Source organism: Schistocerca nitens, chromosome 1 (genome assembly GCF_023898315.1).
Source record: "Schistocerca nitens isolate TAMUIC-IGC-003100 chromosome 1, iqSchNite1.1, whole genome shotgun sequence".
NCBI classification, from domain to species: domain Eukaryota; kingdom Metazoa; phylum Arthropoda; class Insecta; order Orthoptera; family Acrididae; genus Schistocerca; species Schistocerca nitens.
Window position 1 is genome coordinate 393,653,555 of NC_064614.1, and position 19,300 is coordinate 393,672,854.

The 19,300-nt window shown below is 38.3% G+C and overlaps 1 protein-coding gene across 2 annotated transcripts in view; it reads right to left on the reverse strand.

Annotated features, from left to right (window-relative positions):
• LOC126249366 (synergin gamma-like) overlaps window positions 1–19,300 on the reverse strand; it is a 173,491-nt gene that overhangs the window by 88,468 nt on the left and 65,723 nt on the right. For both annotated transcript variants that reach the window (XM_049951021.1, XM_049951027.1), the window contains one exon: window positions 5,759–6,014. In XM_049951021.1, coding sequence (XP_049806978.1) covers window positions 5,759–6,014 — 256 coding nt within the window. The remainder of the gene's footprint in view (window positions 1–5,758; window positions 6,015–19,300) is intronic.

Here is a 19,300-nt window from a genome sequence, read left to right on the forward strand (position 1 = left end):
GGTAAGACAAGGCTGCAACCTGTCTCCACTGTTGTTCATGTTATTTATGGATCGTATGTTGAAAACAATAGACTGGCTGGGTGAGATTAAGATATGTGAACACAAAATAAGCAGTCTTGCATATGCGGATGACTTAGTTGTGATGGCAGATTTGATTGAAAGTTTGCAAAGTAATATTTCAGAGCTAGATCAGAAATGTAAGGACTATGGTATGAAGATTAGCATCTCCAAAACGAAAGTAATGTCAGTGGGAAAGAAATATAAACGGATTAAGTGCCAAATAGGAGGAACAAAGTTAGAATAGGTGGACGGTTTCAAGTACTTAGGATGCATATTCTCACAGGATGGCAACATAGTGAAAGAACTGGAAGCGAGGTGTAGCAAAGCTAATGCAGTGAGTGCTCAGCTATGATCTACTCTCTTCTGCAAGAAGGAAGTCAGTACCAAGACTAAGCTATCTATGCACCGTTCAATCTTTCAACCAACTTTGTTGTATGGGAGCAAAAGCTGGGTGGATTCAGGTTACCTTATTAACAAGGTTGAGGTTACGGATATGAAAGTAGCTAGGATGATTGCAGGTACCAGTAGATGGGAACAATGGCAGGAGGGTGTCCACAATAAGGAAATCAAAGAAAAACTGGGAATGAACTCTATAGATGTAGCAGTCATGGCGAACAGGCTTAGATGGTGGGGTCATGTTACACGCATGGGAGAAGCAAGGTTACCCAAGAGACTCATAGGTTCAGCAGTAGAGGGTAGGAGGAGTCGGGGCAGACCAAGGAGAAGGTACCTGGATTCGGTTAAGAATGATTTTGAAGTAACAGGTTTAACATCAGAAGAGGCACCAATGTTAGCACTGAATACGGGATCATGGAGGAATTTTATAAGGGGGCTATGCTCCAGACTGAACGCTGAAAGGCATAATCAGTCTTAAATGATGATGATGATGATGATGATGATTTCCTGGTTCAACAATGTACAATCATCAATATTTATTGAATCTTTTATAATTTCATTAGCAACTTGTGCAGTCTCTTCTAAATCAGCCCAGACAATTTCAGTTCATAAATTTATCCACTGGAACTGTCTGAATTTAACAAAGCTGCCTCTCCACAACTCTAAGTATTGAATACTACACCGTCCAGTCACATTAACGTGACTACCCATCAAAAGCCTAAATAACCACCTTTTGCAGCATGACTGCTGCAAGACATGCAGGACACGAGAAAATGAGGTTCTGGAAGGTACCAACAGGGATGTGGAGCCATGTCGACTTCAGTGCCATGAGGATCCATTGTGCCAACAGCCCACCAGAGGTGGGCCGCAGATTCTCAATTGGGTAGATGACATTGTGCCGAGGAAAAACAAACTGCATGTAGGGGTACACATGGTCTCCAAGTATAGATGGATACTTGTGTTGACCTATTTTTCCCCCCAGAATGATGAAATCATCCAGAGAATGGCATGAAAACATTCCCCAGAACACTCCCTCCTCTGGCCTGGACCCTTCTGATATTGTTGCAGAGTGTTTTCTTTCAGGCGTTTCATGCCATAAACGCCAATGGCCATCTGTCCGATAGAGCATAAAATGTGATTCATCTGAAAAGACTATCTATCACCATTCGATGGAAGTCCAGCCGTGATACTGGCATGTAAATGTCAGCTGTCATCACCAATGAACAGCAGTCAGCATGGGTGCATGAACTGGGCATCTGCCGTAGAGACCCATACGCAGCAACAGTCACTGAACAATCATTCAGGAGACACTGCTGATAGCTCCTTGGTTCATCTAGGCAGTCAGCTGCTCAATGGTGCATGTCTATTCGCCTGTGCACATCACTGCAAGCATCATTCACCCATGTCGCATGTGGCCTGTGGCGCAACACGCTTGCCTTAGCGCCAATTTTGGATAGTACCATTTTCCCAAGCACTGTATGCTTCAACTACAGCAGCACAAGAACAGTTTACAAACTTAGCTGTTTTGAAAATGCTTCCACCCTTTGTCCAAAAGCCAATGATCACGCCCTTATGTCAGATAAATCGTTCTGTTTCTGCATTACGACAATCACTGCACTATTTGCCATGTCCCCTGATGAGCTTTATATAACCTCCACTGCTAGTGCTGCCACCTGCCGTCTCTGAGCAGTTTCATGTGATGTTTCATTGAAATTTAAAAGTTTAATTTGAATTCCCTCCTCCAGATTTAAATGCATTACAACAATCAGAACAAGTTTTACTTCACTTCTGTTTGAGCTAGCCATCATTACTGTAACAGAATTAACATTTTCCAAAGAATGCAACGTATTACCACATACAAATGGCAAACCAATATTAACAATAACTGCCTCCATTTTCGTTATAGAAGATTAAAATTATAAGTTGTATCATTTTTTAGGCAGTTTAGATGTATAGTCTGATGTTTTGAAAGTGAGTTCTTGTCTAGCAGCACACTCCAGAACATTATTCCTATCTTTTGGTTTACAAAAATTTCTTATCTTCGGTGAAGCACTTGTATTTATAGCACTCCAATGTTCAGCTGATTTCACATGGTCCTTAACATCACCCTTTCCTTTATGCACAATAGAAAATTCTCCAACACGTAGTGCACAATAAATGTATTCATTGTTACTGTTAGCACACAATTTCAAAATTTTGTATTCCTGTTGCAGGTTAACATTAAACACACACTTTATTTTGGCCATTCCTAAATTATGAGACAAAAAACAAATACAGATAAAATGATCAAAAACATGTAAATGATTTACTTCACACGAAGACAACATAAATGCATTGCCCCTCTTCTAGTGCCCCATAACTAAGTGAAAAATTGTGGTGGAACCAGTAATGACACTTCCCCATCAATGTCAGCACTTGCTCTAAGGTCAACTGAGAGAGGCATGATCAAGAATGAAACACGATGTCGAACATAATAGGTCTAAAATTTAAAAAATCCTCACCAGTCATAATATTCTCAAACCCAGCCATTTTTACATCCCGCGACAGTATAAAAATCCAGGATTATCTTTGGATTAGCCCAAACAGTCCTGGTTTTTTAGTGTTGTCCAGGCTAATCTTGACACATTGTAAGCTTAGGAACCTGAACCACTGTTCTGTGGTGGATGTTCCCAGCATTCCCAATGAAATGTCTGCATAACCCTTCTGTTCGTCAGGTGAGCTCATCAACCAGAAGCATCACATCTCCTGCCAACAGCACAAATTGTTGGTCTGTATTACATGTTGCAAAGTGGCATCAGCGAAAAACTTCACAGAACAACCAAGATGCTCCAGTTTGTGATTCTTCATCCAACTGAAAACAGTTTTTCTTAAAACAATGTTCTCACCACAAATGGGACACATTTCACAATTATCACAAAAATCACACAACTGTGGTACACTACCTAAGTGCACCTGCCATCTTGAACTGGTTGCAATTCACAAATCATTGACCACTGAACACAGCTTATCAGTTTCCTTCCACTCAACAGGTGGTGTTGCCCTCTAAAACCACACAAGCACAACAGCACAAAATTCTAACATGGTAAACAGTATTGTGACATTTTTGACTTACTGATTCACCCTTGTGTAATAGGGTTACTTTCAGCTACAATGCTTGTTGAACACAACATGTATGTTGTTTCTCAAGTAATGTCCAACCTTCATATGTTTATTTACTAAACAATGTATGTTACACCAGCTATTACCTATTAGTGTTAATCACAGACTTTGTGTAGTCTGGATACTTTGTATATTTTTCACTTTTTTTGTTTGTCTCAGCTTATAGCATTAGCCTAACATAGATGAAATACTGTAACACTATTCTTAATTTATTCTCTTAAAGAACAGGCACCCAAATTCATATTTGGATTAGATACAAAACATTTAAAAGTTACAGGGCAAAACACTGTTGCAAGAAGCTTTCATTACAATTTACTTTGCACTTTGCCTTAAATTTTAATGATTGTGTCAAACACTATTAAGTGAGCCAGCACCGTGGAAAAGAAAAATTGCTTAGTATTTAATAAGCTAACACCAAAGACAATATAGTCACTGTCACTACTGTAAGCAACTAGGCACAAGTACAAAAGGAATGATAACATAGAGGACATTATAATTGTTTCTTTAATAGAGTCAAGACGCTATAACCAGGCCGTCATTGTTTCATGCAACTATACTTCAACTGGGGACCATCCAGCCATTTTCAAAGTAAAACAGAGACCGACACATGGATGCAATTTGTGCTTATTTACTTCACATCATGTCCCTAATTGTGAACATATTAAATGTTCAAAACATCATTTACACAAATGCTACCTATTGCTTTATCTACAACAATTATTCAACACATACTCATAATTTGCCTTTTCTGCCCACACGTCAGGTTCTTGTGCAACAGGTATATAGAATCAGTGAGAACATGTAATCACTTTCAAAATATTGTGTATCAATACCTGCCATGATAGGTCAGCAAATGAACAATGCTATGTGTCAGAATACAGTACTCTTTATTCATGTTGTTAGAAAATTAGTATACACTCAGTGAGTTCACTTTCATTCCAGTACATCTGCATGTTTGAACAAAGATGAACATTCTGGGTAAAATACTAATAACATAACTGAAGAGTGTCACTGTATTCCAATACCTCATGACGCAACTGTTCATGTATCCACCTGCTATGGTAGATGTTGATATCCAATATTTTGAATGTGTTTGCACATTCATACTCACATGCTCTATAGCTGACACATTTATTTCTTGAGATGGCAGACTGCATTTTCTTCAAAGTTGGCACATGAACTAATGCAGCTCAAACGTGTATGCATCAAAGATAACATTGTCCGTAAAATAAGGAAAAGGCAATCTTCAGTGGACTGGTGTGTGGAGCATAGAAACGCATATCAGGAAACAGTATTCACACTAGGTTTCAAGCTCTTGCTCTTTTTCTCCTAAAAGTACACAGATTCACACATAAAACCACACACATCCCATATGCAATATTCTGTGGGCATGATGAAGACTCACAGCCGTAGGATGGGGAGAGGGAGAAGGAGTGGTGCATGTGTGTGTTTATGTGTGCAAGCACACAAGTGCTTTTATTAAAGAAAGAGCAAGAACTGAAAAGCTTGCGTGAATACATTGTGTGTTTCTATGCTCCACCCATCAGTCCAATGACAGGCTGGTGGTTGCCTTTCCCTTATTTTCTGTATTGCTCCATCCTTAAATTCCCATTACTGCTGAAGATACAGTTACACTATTTTATCGCCTGAAGAGCATTTATTGAGAAATTTCTGCATCGGTGGAAAGTGGCAAGTATCATAGAAATTATGAATTGGACATGTGGCTGCACAAACTCATACTAGTGGCAGGAAATATAACAACAAAGACTCATCTTAGGGAAGAGATAAAAGTTGATTCATTCATTATTTAAGCGAAAATTCTTGTCCTGATCTATTAAGGTTTCTTTCAGTCATATTTTCACCACTTTCACAATCACAAAATTCCACAACGATGAGACTGGTTGGGATCTGCAGTTTCTCACATTTGATTGAGCAGGCTGCAGAAATATAATCCCTAGCCACAGTTAGCTCTCAAGACATAAATATGCATGAAGTGCACATTGTTATCAACCTCAAACTGACCAAGAAAAACCCTGGCTAGGTTTCAGCAAAAATATTGGTCCACGAAATGATAAAGGTCTGGCTGCATTCCCAAAAACATATCAAACTTGAAATCAATTACAAAATCTGAAAGAATTAATACCTTGTTGGCTGAAGAACTAATAAGCCTCAGTTTCTGCTGTTGTTTAAGGTATTCCCTATGCTTTTGGTCTTCCAAAAGTTGTTGTTGTTGTTGTTGTTGTTGTTGTTGTTGTTGAAGATGACGATGATGATGCTGCTGCTGCTGCTGCTGCTGCTGTTGCCACAGTGGTGCTGTCGGGTAGTGTATAATATTGCCTCCTGGATTATGAACAGGCATTGGCATATGTTGCTGGAAAGTCTGTTGTGAAAATGGAAATCTAAAAACAAAATCAAACAACAATATATATGTTTATGATATCAATGAGCAGCATACACTAACATTTAGAATTTTACAAGTAAGTACCTTAATTACAGTGTAGAAGCAGTAATCTCATGACAGAGAAAAGGTTCTAGGTTGCATGTTCACACTTGGTTTAGGATAACTTTAGATATAAATAAGGCTAATGTGTGTAAATGTGGATTGGCAGCTCTATTGGTGAAGTTGACAGATTTGGGGTGCAAATATTTGTTGGTTTTGACTTTTCTAATAATACTTACTATGACTTACCTTTCACACAACAGCACATGTTGAAGATGATGTGCGCTATATGGTTGGGCATTAAGTTCAATTTGCAGCTATAACTTAGGCATTAAGTAGGTTTTCAGGTTAGAAGAAGGCATAGATATACTACCCAACTTAAAACCCCATTCTGATGTTCAAAACAGTGAATCTGTTAAATTCTGGATCACTATTTTAATGTAAAAAGTACAAATAAAGACTATACCTACCAAAATACATCCCCCAGAAAAAATAACAATAAAAAATTGGTAGTAATATGTGATTGCTAATTTCTTATGATGAAAAAAAGGCAGATAGTGACAGGAGTAACATAAAACAGTTATCAAATTTAAATATACACAATATATGATATGAGAGTAGACATCATTGCATGTAGAGAGCAACACCCTTTCTAAGTATAACTTCTATTCAGGTGTACAGTTTGAGTTAATGTGAAGGATTCCATGAGAATTCTCATGCCTTGTGCAACAATTTATACTCCACAGCTGATAGCAAACTTCATCTCATACACAGACAGTTAGTTCACAACTGTCAAACATGTAAAACCAAAATAAGGTATTGAAACAATTTGTAAAATATCAAAGTTTTACATTTAGAACTGTATATGATGTGTTTTGCTTAAAAATGTGAACAGAATGGTAGCTATCAATCACATTTCTCACAATTTGTGTATGTAAAAATTCTGTTCCATTTCACAGAGATGGCTGCTGTTCACAGTAACTATACAACTAATATCATCCTTTAAAAAAGATTTACATATAAATCTTGCCACATATGTAAAGAATACATCACAATGTAACTTTATCGCTTGTCTGTGTCATCACTGTAAATTTAAAGAATATATAATAACACTATTCTATGGAATCTGCATTGAGGTGATAAACTTATCAGCAGCTTAGCATGGAGCCTAGGTTAGATAGGAAGGACATAATTTGGCTGTGAGCTGGTGAGTCCTGCAGTGCATACAACAATAAAGGAAAACCATGACGCAGAAAAAAAATCCAGTGTTAAGTTATTGTACTTTTGCGTCAAATAGCCTTTCATGACAAAAGAATTTTCTCCTAGTAGGATAAGGCCATTATTATGTCAAATACTGAATATTTCCCTTACAATCTAATCCAAAACATTACTACATCACTGGATATACAAATCATCTAGTCTGCCATCTTAATTTCCTGTGACCAATCACAACAGGCATTACCAACATACATGTCGAATTTAGACTGTGCATAGTCCTTTGTTAAGTTTTGCTACTCCATCAAGAAGGAAAGAAGAACACGACTGGGAAAGAAGGACAAAATTGGGAAGGATGGAAGGTCACTCAGATCACCTGTTGTGAGGATGAGAGCAACAAAAATGGAAGGAAGAGGTGGTCACCAAAGAGCCAAGAAAGTCAAACGTAGTACAATGGTAATCAACAAGGCAATTCCAGTCTACAAATGATAGAATAGCATGAGGTGGAAAGCTGGAAAACTAAGATGTCAATTAAGTTACAGAAATTTACAAAATCTTCAATGCTCATTTCTTGTAAACTGAACTCAAAATTTCTCTTAGAAGGAAATTACAAAAGACGGTGACTTGACTTTTAAAAAAGGCAAAGAAATTGAAGCAGTTATTATTCATTTCCAAGTAAGATCTTGTAAAGCTATGAAAAGATACCAAGAAGCACAGTAGAGTTTGCACATTTCAGTTAGTGAGGTATTTAATTATCTCTCCTTTCAGGGAACATATCCCTTATAAACATTTAGATCTTCTCACAAGTGAATTGAGCAGACAACACAGGCCAATATTTTCACACACAATCTGGAATCAACAAGGTTGTCAACAAGAACCAATACCCCACACGGAAAATGTGTTTACTGAGTACACATACAGCACATGTGGAACTGAACTGCCTGACTTAGCAGAATGCTGCTGTTTTAACATACATAGAATGCTGCTGTTTAAACATACACAGAAAGCTTTCTATGCATAAGTATGTCCAAGAACCATCCAATAAGTACAAATGTTGAACAATGATGGAGGTATGATTTGGAATGGTGACCCATTTGTTCTCAGACAGTGACATTAATGGTTACACCACAGCAGACAATGCATAACTCACAGCAATGCTTCCTGCTTAGTAAAACAACAGCCCGCTGTTTTAGAATACACTGTAGTTTCCTGGATCTGGGTCTAGTCACTGGTACCTCAGACAGCACCGATCATGGATTCACACATTCTGATCATCGAGATGTTCCGAGTTACTTCCATTGAGGTACTGTGATTGTAGAGTAGGCCTTTATGTTGGGGCATGGAGGCCAGCCGCGGTGGCCAAGTGGTTCTAGGTGCTTCAGTGCGGAACCGCGCAACTGCTACGGTCACAGGTTCGAATCCTGCCTCAGGCATGGATGTGTGTGATGTCCTTAGGTTAGTTAGGTTTAAGTAGTTCTAAGTTCTAGGGGACTGATGACCTCCTTGTTTTGTTCCATAGTGCTCAGAGCCATCTGGACATTTTTGAAAGGACACGGATGATGTCACTGCACTTTTTGTATCTTACAGGTCAGTGTTTGATATTATATTGTTCATGTATTTTTTTATTTTTTTTTATTTTGGGAGTTTAAGGTCCAAATGTGTGTCAGCTGGCTTGCTTCTCTAGTCTGGGTGATATGCTGTTTGATGTATACGTCCTCAACATCATCAGGCCAAAAACTGCAATAATACATACATTATTGTTTCAGACCATCAACTGTGGATTAGAAAAAATGGTGTGAAATCTGTAGTGTCTTGGTTTGCTGTGTTCTGTGCAGAAGGCTTGTGAGGCAGTACTGTATCACAGTCAGGCTGTTTGACATCAACATACACTGAGAGCATATCTGCCAACACCCTATTCAAATGTTCTGCAAGGTCTTTCATCAGTGGGTAGCAGGTAGCTGGCATACCATAGTGGATGCTGCATCATGAAATTTGTTCTGATATCATATTTAACTGAAACACTTTTCTACGATCAGAGCTCATTACACGTGGTGGTCCATCCTTCAAAATTGTGTGTTCTCCAAGAAACAAGACAATTTCCAGAGAACACCCCCCCCCCCCCCCCCAATCCAATGACATGGAGAAGCTACAAAAGGCAATGATACCAGATGTTCTGCAAGTAATTGAGGCACTTGTTCCACTGTTGGCATTCCCTTCAGTGGCTTACATAACGTAATCCAGGTAGCAAAGACACAATGTTCATTTAAGATACCAAAGCAGGTTGTCCATCACACATTCAAGTGTGGATAGGATAGTGTGTTGCACAGACCAAATAGCACAACTTGGAACTCACAAGACCCTCGAGTTGTCATGGAAAGGACTGCTTTCATATCAAACTTTATCTGCGAACAGCGAGTGGACATTTTTATTCATGTATTACTATTTGTCAGCATAGTAAACCTCCATAAGAAATCAATTCCAGTCCAGTGATATGAAGCAACTGTAGAAGTCATTGGTTCCGTCTACAGTTCGTAATGTGTGACAGATTGGAAGAGACCTGGTCCATACCAGCTTCTGATTAGATCTTTGGATATTTCAGATGACCTGATGTCGGACTGTCATTGAAAAATAAATAAATAAGTATGTTTGAGCTTAAATGAGCTGAGATGACAAGCAACTATTTCTGTCCCACTGGGTCATAGTTTCTCTTTTATGATGTTCCAGCTATTAATTTGAATTCTCCTTTAATTTCTTCTACCTTTACTCAGGCTATAATGTTCTTCCAGTTCATTCTGTGAAAGGCAGATTGTGTTAGCATAAATTTTTGCATATTACTGTAAAGTTGGTTACCTGAAACTTCCTAACCATCTTGCCATTTGTTCTACTGGATCCTTCAGGCTTATTAACCAACATAAAGAACAGTGGTCAGTCACAACAGCAAATTGGGCTGAACTGGATTGGATTGGATCAATATGGTTAGAGAGACTAAACTGTGAGGTCATCATACCCTCCATCCTGTATGTGTCACGCCAGAAGGAGTCCTCAGAAAGGAAGGGCATATAAGACAAATCCTGATGAACCCGATTTTAGCCAAGAATCAATAAAAGATAGAAGCAAATAGACATGAGAGAAGGGTAAGAGGGTGAAGTTGGGTGAGTAGCTCCACCCAGAAAGAAGTGCACCCTCTGCATCTGAATGGTGTTTCCTCACTCTGTTACTGCAAGAAAAGTAGCAACTTGGGCAAGTTGATAAAATATCAGGAAATAGTACAACAATGATGAGGTAGTAAATAAATGACAGACATAAAAGAATATGAAGAATTAAAAAGGTGGAACGGCAGGAGACAGGATGGACCACAAAGCAAGGGCATCTATGAGCTAAATCGGTTGGTGCACCCCTTCAATCCCCCAAGAGGCCAACAAGGGCAAACTGCCCTATCTCAAAGACAGGAGCAGAAACACCTTCAAGTATAAAATGTACAAACAAGTCAGCCACTCTGGCATCATCCACTGGCACCAGAGGCAGCATGTACTTAAGTTTAAGGTTTTGCCATAAGGTGGCCAAATTAAAGCAGTCCAGTTGGACGTGAGCCACTATCACATGGGTACCACACCAACAATGGGGTGTATCCTCACATCGCAGGATGTTGCCATGTGTCAGTCAAGTGTGGCCAATGTGAACCTAACAGACAACAGTAGATCCCCTGGAAGAAGCATGACAGGAAGACTGCCCCTTTATTGCTCACAGCTTGTTCAGAGAGCACAAGGCACAGTTGGTTATGCTCTGGATGGACACTCTGATTCCTTTACGTGGTGGGGGGGATAAGGACAATGGCAAAGGCAAAGGCATCCAACTCAACATTGTTGAGAGCCCATCCGGACGGATGGCCAGGCGAGTGATGCTGCAGGAGGGGCAGGAAGATTGAAAAATGATCACTGTCACACAGGCCATCATGAACTCTTCAATGAATGTAGGGAAGAAGAGCAGGGATGCAAACGGAAAGAAGTGTGTGGGGGAATAGATATTCAAGAGACAAAGATCAAGCTCATCACGCAAAGTTCCAATAGCCTTACCATGGCCAGTGGTCTTAGTTACATCCCACAAAGGGTTGTGAGCACTGAAGTTGCCAAAAATGAGGGAGGGTGGCTGAGAAATATGTAGGACAACATGTTCTGAGACACTTCACCGTCAGGAGGAAGGTACACATTACAGATAGTAAAAATCCACAGACATCAGCATATGAGCAGCCATAGCCACCAAAGTCACATGGAGTGGCATGTGTTCACTGTAGACAGAGTCCAGAATGTATGTGCAAACCCCACCCAAGGCCATCATAACCAACTTTATTTTTAAAATAGCCCCACAAACAAGGAAGATTGGGTTTAATGTCAAGTCGACACTGCGGTCATTAGAGACAGAGCACAAACTCTGATTGTGTCAAGGATGGGAATGGATATTGGCCATACCTTTCAAAGGAATCATCCCAGCATTTGCCTGGAACAATTTAGAGAAATCATGGAAAACTTAAATCTGGATGGCCGGATGTAGGTTTGAACCATCATCCTCCCAAACTTGAGTACAGTGTGCTAGCCACTGGGCCACCCTGCCTGGTTTAAAATAGCTCCGTGAGCCACAGAGGGTAGGGGTTTGTGATGTTGGTAACCAAGTTCCCTGGAAGGCAATGCAGAAAGCAAAGTAAACGTAAGACACTGTAGCTCACCCAGATGATGGAAAAAAATCACTACAGTTGCACTGGAGGATCATGCTATTGGTGTCCTGTGGGAGTGTGAAAGGACCAAGGAGGCGGGTTATGCCCCATTGTCGCCTGCTGCCATTGATTGCAAGGATACATCATCAATACACATCAGTTCCGGTGCAGGTTGTAGTGGGGGGATCCAGTGCCACAGTGAACACAAGGAATTCTGCCTCAGGTACAAAGTCTGAATGTGCGGGATACAGTTGCATGGGGACCACTAGAACCTCCTTTGTCTCTATCGTCTTCTTTTTGCCCCTCTTCTCCTTGGATGATTTCAATGTCTACAAGGGCTTGCGTGCCCTAGTTGCAGCAACAGAAGGGGAACACAAAGCCCTATGACCAGCAATCAGTGGCTCCTTCAGCCACTGCTTCTCTGGCTGGGAGTTGGGGATCGATGTCACCAGCAGGTGCAGAGTGAACAATCCCATGTGAGTGTGGGGGAAATAGGATGGGGACGCCCAATCACCAGAGGAGTGGGTGTAGTCGAGTGGCCCCAAAAGCACGATACAGAAGGTACGAAGGGCAAGGGTACTGTCACTACAGAGGATGATGACATTGCAGCCATAGCAAACATCATCGTCATATGCACAGGATTTGAATGACCATATTTCTTCTTAGCATCCTGATAAGAGAGTTGGTCAAGTGTGTCATATTCTTGGATTTTCGTTTCTCTTTCGAAGGCAGTGCAGTCCTGTGAATAGGGAGAATGTTGTTCCCTGCAGCTGACACAGACGAGAGGAATAGCACAAGGAGCATTCATGTGCAACTGTTGTCCACAATCCCTACAGACGGGGCTGGTGTTACAATGCAAAGACACATGTGCCCGAATCTCATGCATTTGAAGCACTGCGTGGAAAGGGAATATATAGTTACACATCACATCAATACACCATCACCTCGACTTTATCAGGCAAAAAGTTGCCAAGGCCTCAGTATCACCTATATTTCCTTCTCCCTCCGCTGGACATGATGGACAAAATGAACAACTCATCATCACTACAAACAGACATGTAGCTCATCATTGGTTTGTAAAAGGTGGTCATGAGCAGTCCCGTGACTGAGCATGGGATGCTGTTTTAATCTGAACGGAACTTTTCTTTAGTGAAATTGCTCCTACTTTCCCAAATCTGTACTCAAGGTGCTCAACAAAGAGCAATTGCTTTGTGGTCAAGAAGGAATCCCCATCAATCCTAGAGCAAATTTCAGTACTCTCAACAAAATGTGCCAAGACTAAGACTGGTGCGGATGTCAGTACGTACTTATGGGTACTGAAAGATTCTTGCTCCTCATTTCAAAAAGGAACAAAAATTAGAGTTTAATAATGTCCAGTCAACAGAACCATTATTAGTGATGAAGCACAAGCTCAGTTTATGAAAGCATGAGGAAGGAAACTGGAATGGGAATTCTGAGAAATCTCACAAGTCCAAAAAACTAAACTTTTCAGGAAATACAAAAGACTATTCAGATCTCAAAATTACACTGAAATTCCATTTTTTCTCTCATTATCCATAAAAAATGAATGTAGAGGGAAGTTTGCCAATGCACTGTAGACAATCTTGATACATTTTTTTGATGTTAAGTTAAAATTTATGTAGTAAACAAGTGGCTTTCTCAATATTTTGTAACAAATAATCATTAATCATTACTTGACTCATACTTTACTGTTAATATGGGCAAAAATCAAACAGATTATGCCTCTTTTGCATTATCTTTAGCATTAAACTCCATGCATGGTTCATTCTTTGACACGGTTGCCAACTGCATATGTCAGAATAGAAGTTTTGGATGATTTCTTCTTTTAGTGGGAATGGTAGAAATAGCCACAGCTCATGTATTTTCTCCTCATTTATAGGCACATGATCTTAATAAACCTGACATGCAGGGCTTGATGGAATTACAAACAGATCCAGGCAGCTGGGATGCATGCTCTTATGCTCCATCAGTGAGTGGTCTAACTTTCACAATGCCAATGCTTTCCTGTGTACAGCAGAACTGTATGAATTGTGTGAAATGAAAGTCCTGTTTGCTACTTCTTTTTGTACCTCTTCCTTGATTTTCAACAGAAATAGCATTCTTTCAGCAGAACTGTGGCCACCATTCCTCACAATTTAAGACCTCTTCCATTTTTGGTATTTTCATTTCAAATTTAATCTTTGTCGTGGACTCTATTATTAATATTCTTTCGGAAAATATATCCTACCCACCTTTTTAATTTTCCTTTTTACCATGTTGAAATCTCTATCATACAGAAGGTACAACTGACCAGTTATTGAAAAGTAATGGGTGATGAACTGAAATCTTCACTGTACCACAAGCAAAACCATCATTACATGGCTTTTATTTTGGCCTCCACAAGAGTTGAAGAAAAACTGAAGCTGTTTAGAATGTTGCCCCACATTTTCATTTATATGACTAAAAGATAATGGACAATCAAACCATTTACTGAAAGCTGACACAGCTAAAACATTGGTATTTGATGCAACCGCAGATAATGCAGAAAATGAAATGAGAGGCCTGCAATGGTAGAATCAGTTTCAGTTTCTGCTTTAACTGTGTGTCATTTCTTGAAGAATTTATCAACATGCTTCTAGTGCACTACTACCTCAACTGTAGCTTTCCTTGTAGCAGTGATAATTGAACCTTAATTAGGAAGCAATACTAACTTTCAGGTTAGGGCTCACCTGCAGTCATAACAATGTTGTTCTACATCTGCATCTACACTCAGCAAACCACCGTGAGGTGCATGACACAGGGTACATCCCACTGTACCAGTTATTAGCATTTCTTCCTGTTCCATTAACATACGGAGTGTGGGAAGAATGATTGTTAAGTTATTAATACAAAAACACTTTCTACCTTTTTACACAGGTTAATATTATCTCACCTGTTTTTCTAATAGAATTGCATATGATTTTGTACACGATGTATTATATTTCAGGCTAAAATGTATAAAAGGAAATTATTTTTGTTGTTACAATCAGTATGTACTAGCTCTGTATGCACAGTTAAAATTACTTAATTATGAAATATCTGGCACATTTAAATTCCTATTATTAATTGCACAATTGGATGATATTTATTAAATTTATTTCTGGATTCACTTATAAAAGAATGGTATAGATTAATGGAAAGCCATTTGTCAAGAAAGTTTGTAAACTCTTTGGAATATTGTTAGTACCATAGAATGTGTTAGTAGTGGGCATGCTTCTGATGTGATTGGACATGTTTCTATGTTTGGCAATTACAATGTAATTTTCGATTTTGAAGTGTAAATTGTAAAGATAGTGCGATATAGAAAAATGTGAAAGAATAAAAATTACAGAAACAGAAATTAACTGCTCAGGTAATATTTCACCATTATCTACATCCACTGGAAACATGAGAACCTACAATGTCAAAAATTTCAGCTTCAAGAATCCGCCCCTACACATGAAGGACTGGAGCCAACTACAAGAAAATAAGATAAGCAAAACGATTATCGTAAATCTTACTCCTCTTGAAGCTTATTAAAAGAATTCGTTATGAAGTCATTGAAAATCAACAAATGAGGGAGGGGTGGATTACAAGTTGTGGTGTTGTCTGAGATCAATTGACTGATAATGAAGTTTTGTGTGTGTTGCAGAAGAAGGGAGAGTGATTTGTGCCATTTGCAGTATATATGTACACGAATTTCTGATCACGCACAGAAATAAGACCAAGTACTGCCCAACAAAATCTTATCAACAGTGACGAGGTACTGTTAATAATGACGGACCAGATCGAATGAAAGAGGACTGTACAACTACGAAAAGGGACACCAAAAAAGAAAGATAAGTACAAGTTATTTGTGAAATTAATTTGTTGGTGGACTTGTGTGCTTGTTAACAAGCTGAATAGAGACAAGGGCAGGTGTGATGTAGAAGTGAAAGCTGTGGGACCCAGTCAGGACATGTTTTAGCTGAGTGAATGCATAGTCAGATAAGAAACAGAGAAAACTGATATTTTACAGTTAATTTTGGCAAACCTAGAGGAAATGAAGACAGATGACAATAGTAAATTGGATAGAGTGCAAGACCAACTGGAATAACTTAATAATCAGTTTTCAGAAATAAAAAATGGGTTCTCGGAGGGTTTAGAAAGTGTGAATAAAAAAGTTGATATCTTATATAATAAATTTATTGTTTTGGAAAATGAGTTAATTGCCGAATCTGCAAGATAGTCAAAGAATGTTAAAATAACTCCAGAGTTGAACAGAGGGCCGTAGCAGAAAATATGGATAAAACTTTAGCAGCTTAGATCAAAAAATTTTAAATGTTGAATACAATATGCAAACTAATGTAAATGCTTTAGATCAAAAAATTTCAGCAGTTCAAGAAAACTGCATTCACAAAAATCTGTATTCAAACAATGGTATTGTGAGGTTCAACACTCCAATCAAAAGTTTTCCATCAGATAATTTACATCCAGTAGATTTTCTGCACCATTGTAGAGATAGTTTTCTGTCAGGCATGAATGACAATCAAAAAAATTAAATGTGTTAAAAGATGTCTTAAAGACGAAGCTCTGTCTTGGGCAAATTTAAGTCAGAGAGAAATGTATTAAAGTTTTGAAAAAAGTTTTTTAAACAAACTTTGGTCAGAAGTTGAATAGGGGAGAATTGAAAGTGAAATTTTGAATGGTCCTAAATATAGGAATAGGGACAATACTCTGAAAGAATTTTGTAAGAACCAACTAAAGAACTTAACACATCTTGACAAACCATTTGACAAAATGATGTTGATTGATGCACTTAAAAGGAGATTACCAGAGAGACTGCAGTGGGATTTAGTACATGGATCTGACAATTGTCTTGAACAATTTTTACAATATATTTGATGGGCTGCATAGGATAGAAGAAACAATCATAGAGGTAACCACTTGGGAAACAGCAGTCCACCTCAATGAAGGTCCACAATTTTGGGGTGAGGAAAACAAGAAGCACGGGACCCCCAATCAACACTTGCAATTAGACAGTAATAACAGTGTTGATAACATGGCACAGGTATCTGAAGTTGAACAGAAGGAATAACAGATTTCTCATTTAATTTTTGATTAAAAGTTTTGGGATGCTATTTTTAGTTATGGTGATGTAGGTGCTAATCACAAACCAGAATGTGAGAGTAATGAGAATTTTGATGTAGTATGTACTAATTATTTCTTCTCTTAGCCAGAAAACAGTGTTATTAATGTATGTAAATCAGGTGATAACTGTACAGGATCTGAACTAGGTGATATTTTTGATATAGATGTGAAAGAGAGCTGTGAAATGAATGAGGTTGGTAAGTCTGAGACAAGTAGCTTACTGCAAATGAAAGGAGGTGTTGATGGGGATGAGACTTGTGTTGTTAATGATGATGTTGATGAAGTAATTTTGGGAGAATATGATGATGATGATGATGATGATGATGATGAATTCAGGTATTTGTGGAGTTAAAGAATAATGAAGTTTCAGAGTTACTTGTGAATAATGTTGACAATACAGATATAGTAAGTGATGATGTAAGTGCGAGTTGTGATATACTAGTCCAGTCAAAGCAGTTTTCCATTACTGTCATGCAGAGTAATGATCCAAACAGTAAAAGTTATTTATCTGTAAGCCTATAGAATAAAGGTGAAAACTTTTTGAAGTTTGTTTGGGACTAAATTGATGATAACATGGATAAATGTGCATTCTGGAATCCAAATTGTTGGAATGAGGTGAAAGAAGATCTAAGCAGGAAGTGTAATTTTGACAGCAATATATTTTGTGTTCCTTCTGTAATAAGTGCTGTTAGTTGTGCTATGGAATCCATTCACTGTGTTCAATCTTTACCTTATAACATGAGTAACCAAAGTAATGTGATACCTGTAAAGATGATAAAATCCTGTAAAGACAGTGTGGATGTAGCATTTGATAAAACTGAGTGATCTTTTATGTGACTTGTTTAATAACAGAGATGATGATTCAGATCTTGTGTGTCCTTACATTGAAATTAAGATTGATCAGTGGGAAGGAAACTGTTTGATACAGGTACCCAAATTTGTGGTATATCTGAACAATTTAGAGACAATTACAGTAAGAATTTTGTGGAAATGCCCATTGTAGGCATAAAGATAAAGAGGAGCTACAGGTAAGCACAGCAAATGGATAAAATCTCAGGTACTTTTAATGTTTAGTATAGAAGACAAAACCTTTGAACATAGATGCTTAGTGATCCCTAGTCTGCAAGAAAATGTAATTCTCAGTATGGATTGGATAGTGAAAGTTGAGGCTTGTTTTGGATGGAATGGTAAAGCCTTGTTTATTCTGGAGCCTAAAAGTAATACTTATGTGAAAACTAATTTCTGTATTTTAAACTGTGGGAAAAGCTGTAAATATTTGCAAAATATTGTGAACTAAGGTGAGTACCAGGTGTTTGATGATGATATACATTTTGATGAGACTGATGATCAAAATGTTGAAAGTGTAGTAGGTTCTAAAGTAAGGGAAGCTACAATTCTTAATGATCTACAAAAGGAAAAACTTAGGAATCTGATATTGGAATTTAGAAATGTGTTTAGTGAAAAACCAGGGAAAGTGAAAGGCTATCAGTACACGCTTTACCTTAGAGATCATCAACTCTTCTTTCTCAAGCCATATAATATAACATTTTCAAACAGGAAAGATATAGAGAAAGAAATTCAGAAAATGGAAACATGTGGTATTAACTGAGAGAAGTAAGAGTGCTTACAATAATCCTTTGGTTGTGGTAAATAAGAGAAATGGTGGAGTAAGAATTGTTTTGGACTCTAGACATCTTAATAAATTTCTTATCAGAGAGAATGACCATCCTGAGAACATGGACGAGCTGTTACACAAATTTGATTATGTAAAATACATGAGCAGTTTGGACTTGATCTCTGGATTTCCCCAGATCCCACTTGAAATTAATTCTAGAAAGTATTGAGCATCTTTGTATGGAGGTAAGTGTTTTCATTCCTGTGTGGTGCCATTTGGGCTAAAAGTATCTGTAGGTGAATTCATAAGAGCTCTGGATTCTGTCTTGGGAATTGAAGCGAGTTCAAAATTAATTGTGTATGTTGATGACATTCTAGTCACTGAAAAGACTTGGGAACAACATTTGGATCTGTTAAAAGATGTGTTTTCAAAACTAGAATCAGGAGGCATGACTTTGAAAAGTGTAGATTTGGTGTGGAGAAAGGGACTGCACCTGATAAAGAGAAACTTGATGCTATTGCTAATTTTCCTACGCCTTTTGGGTTACCTAGATTTTATA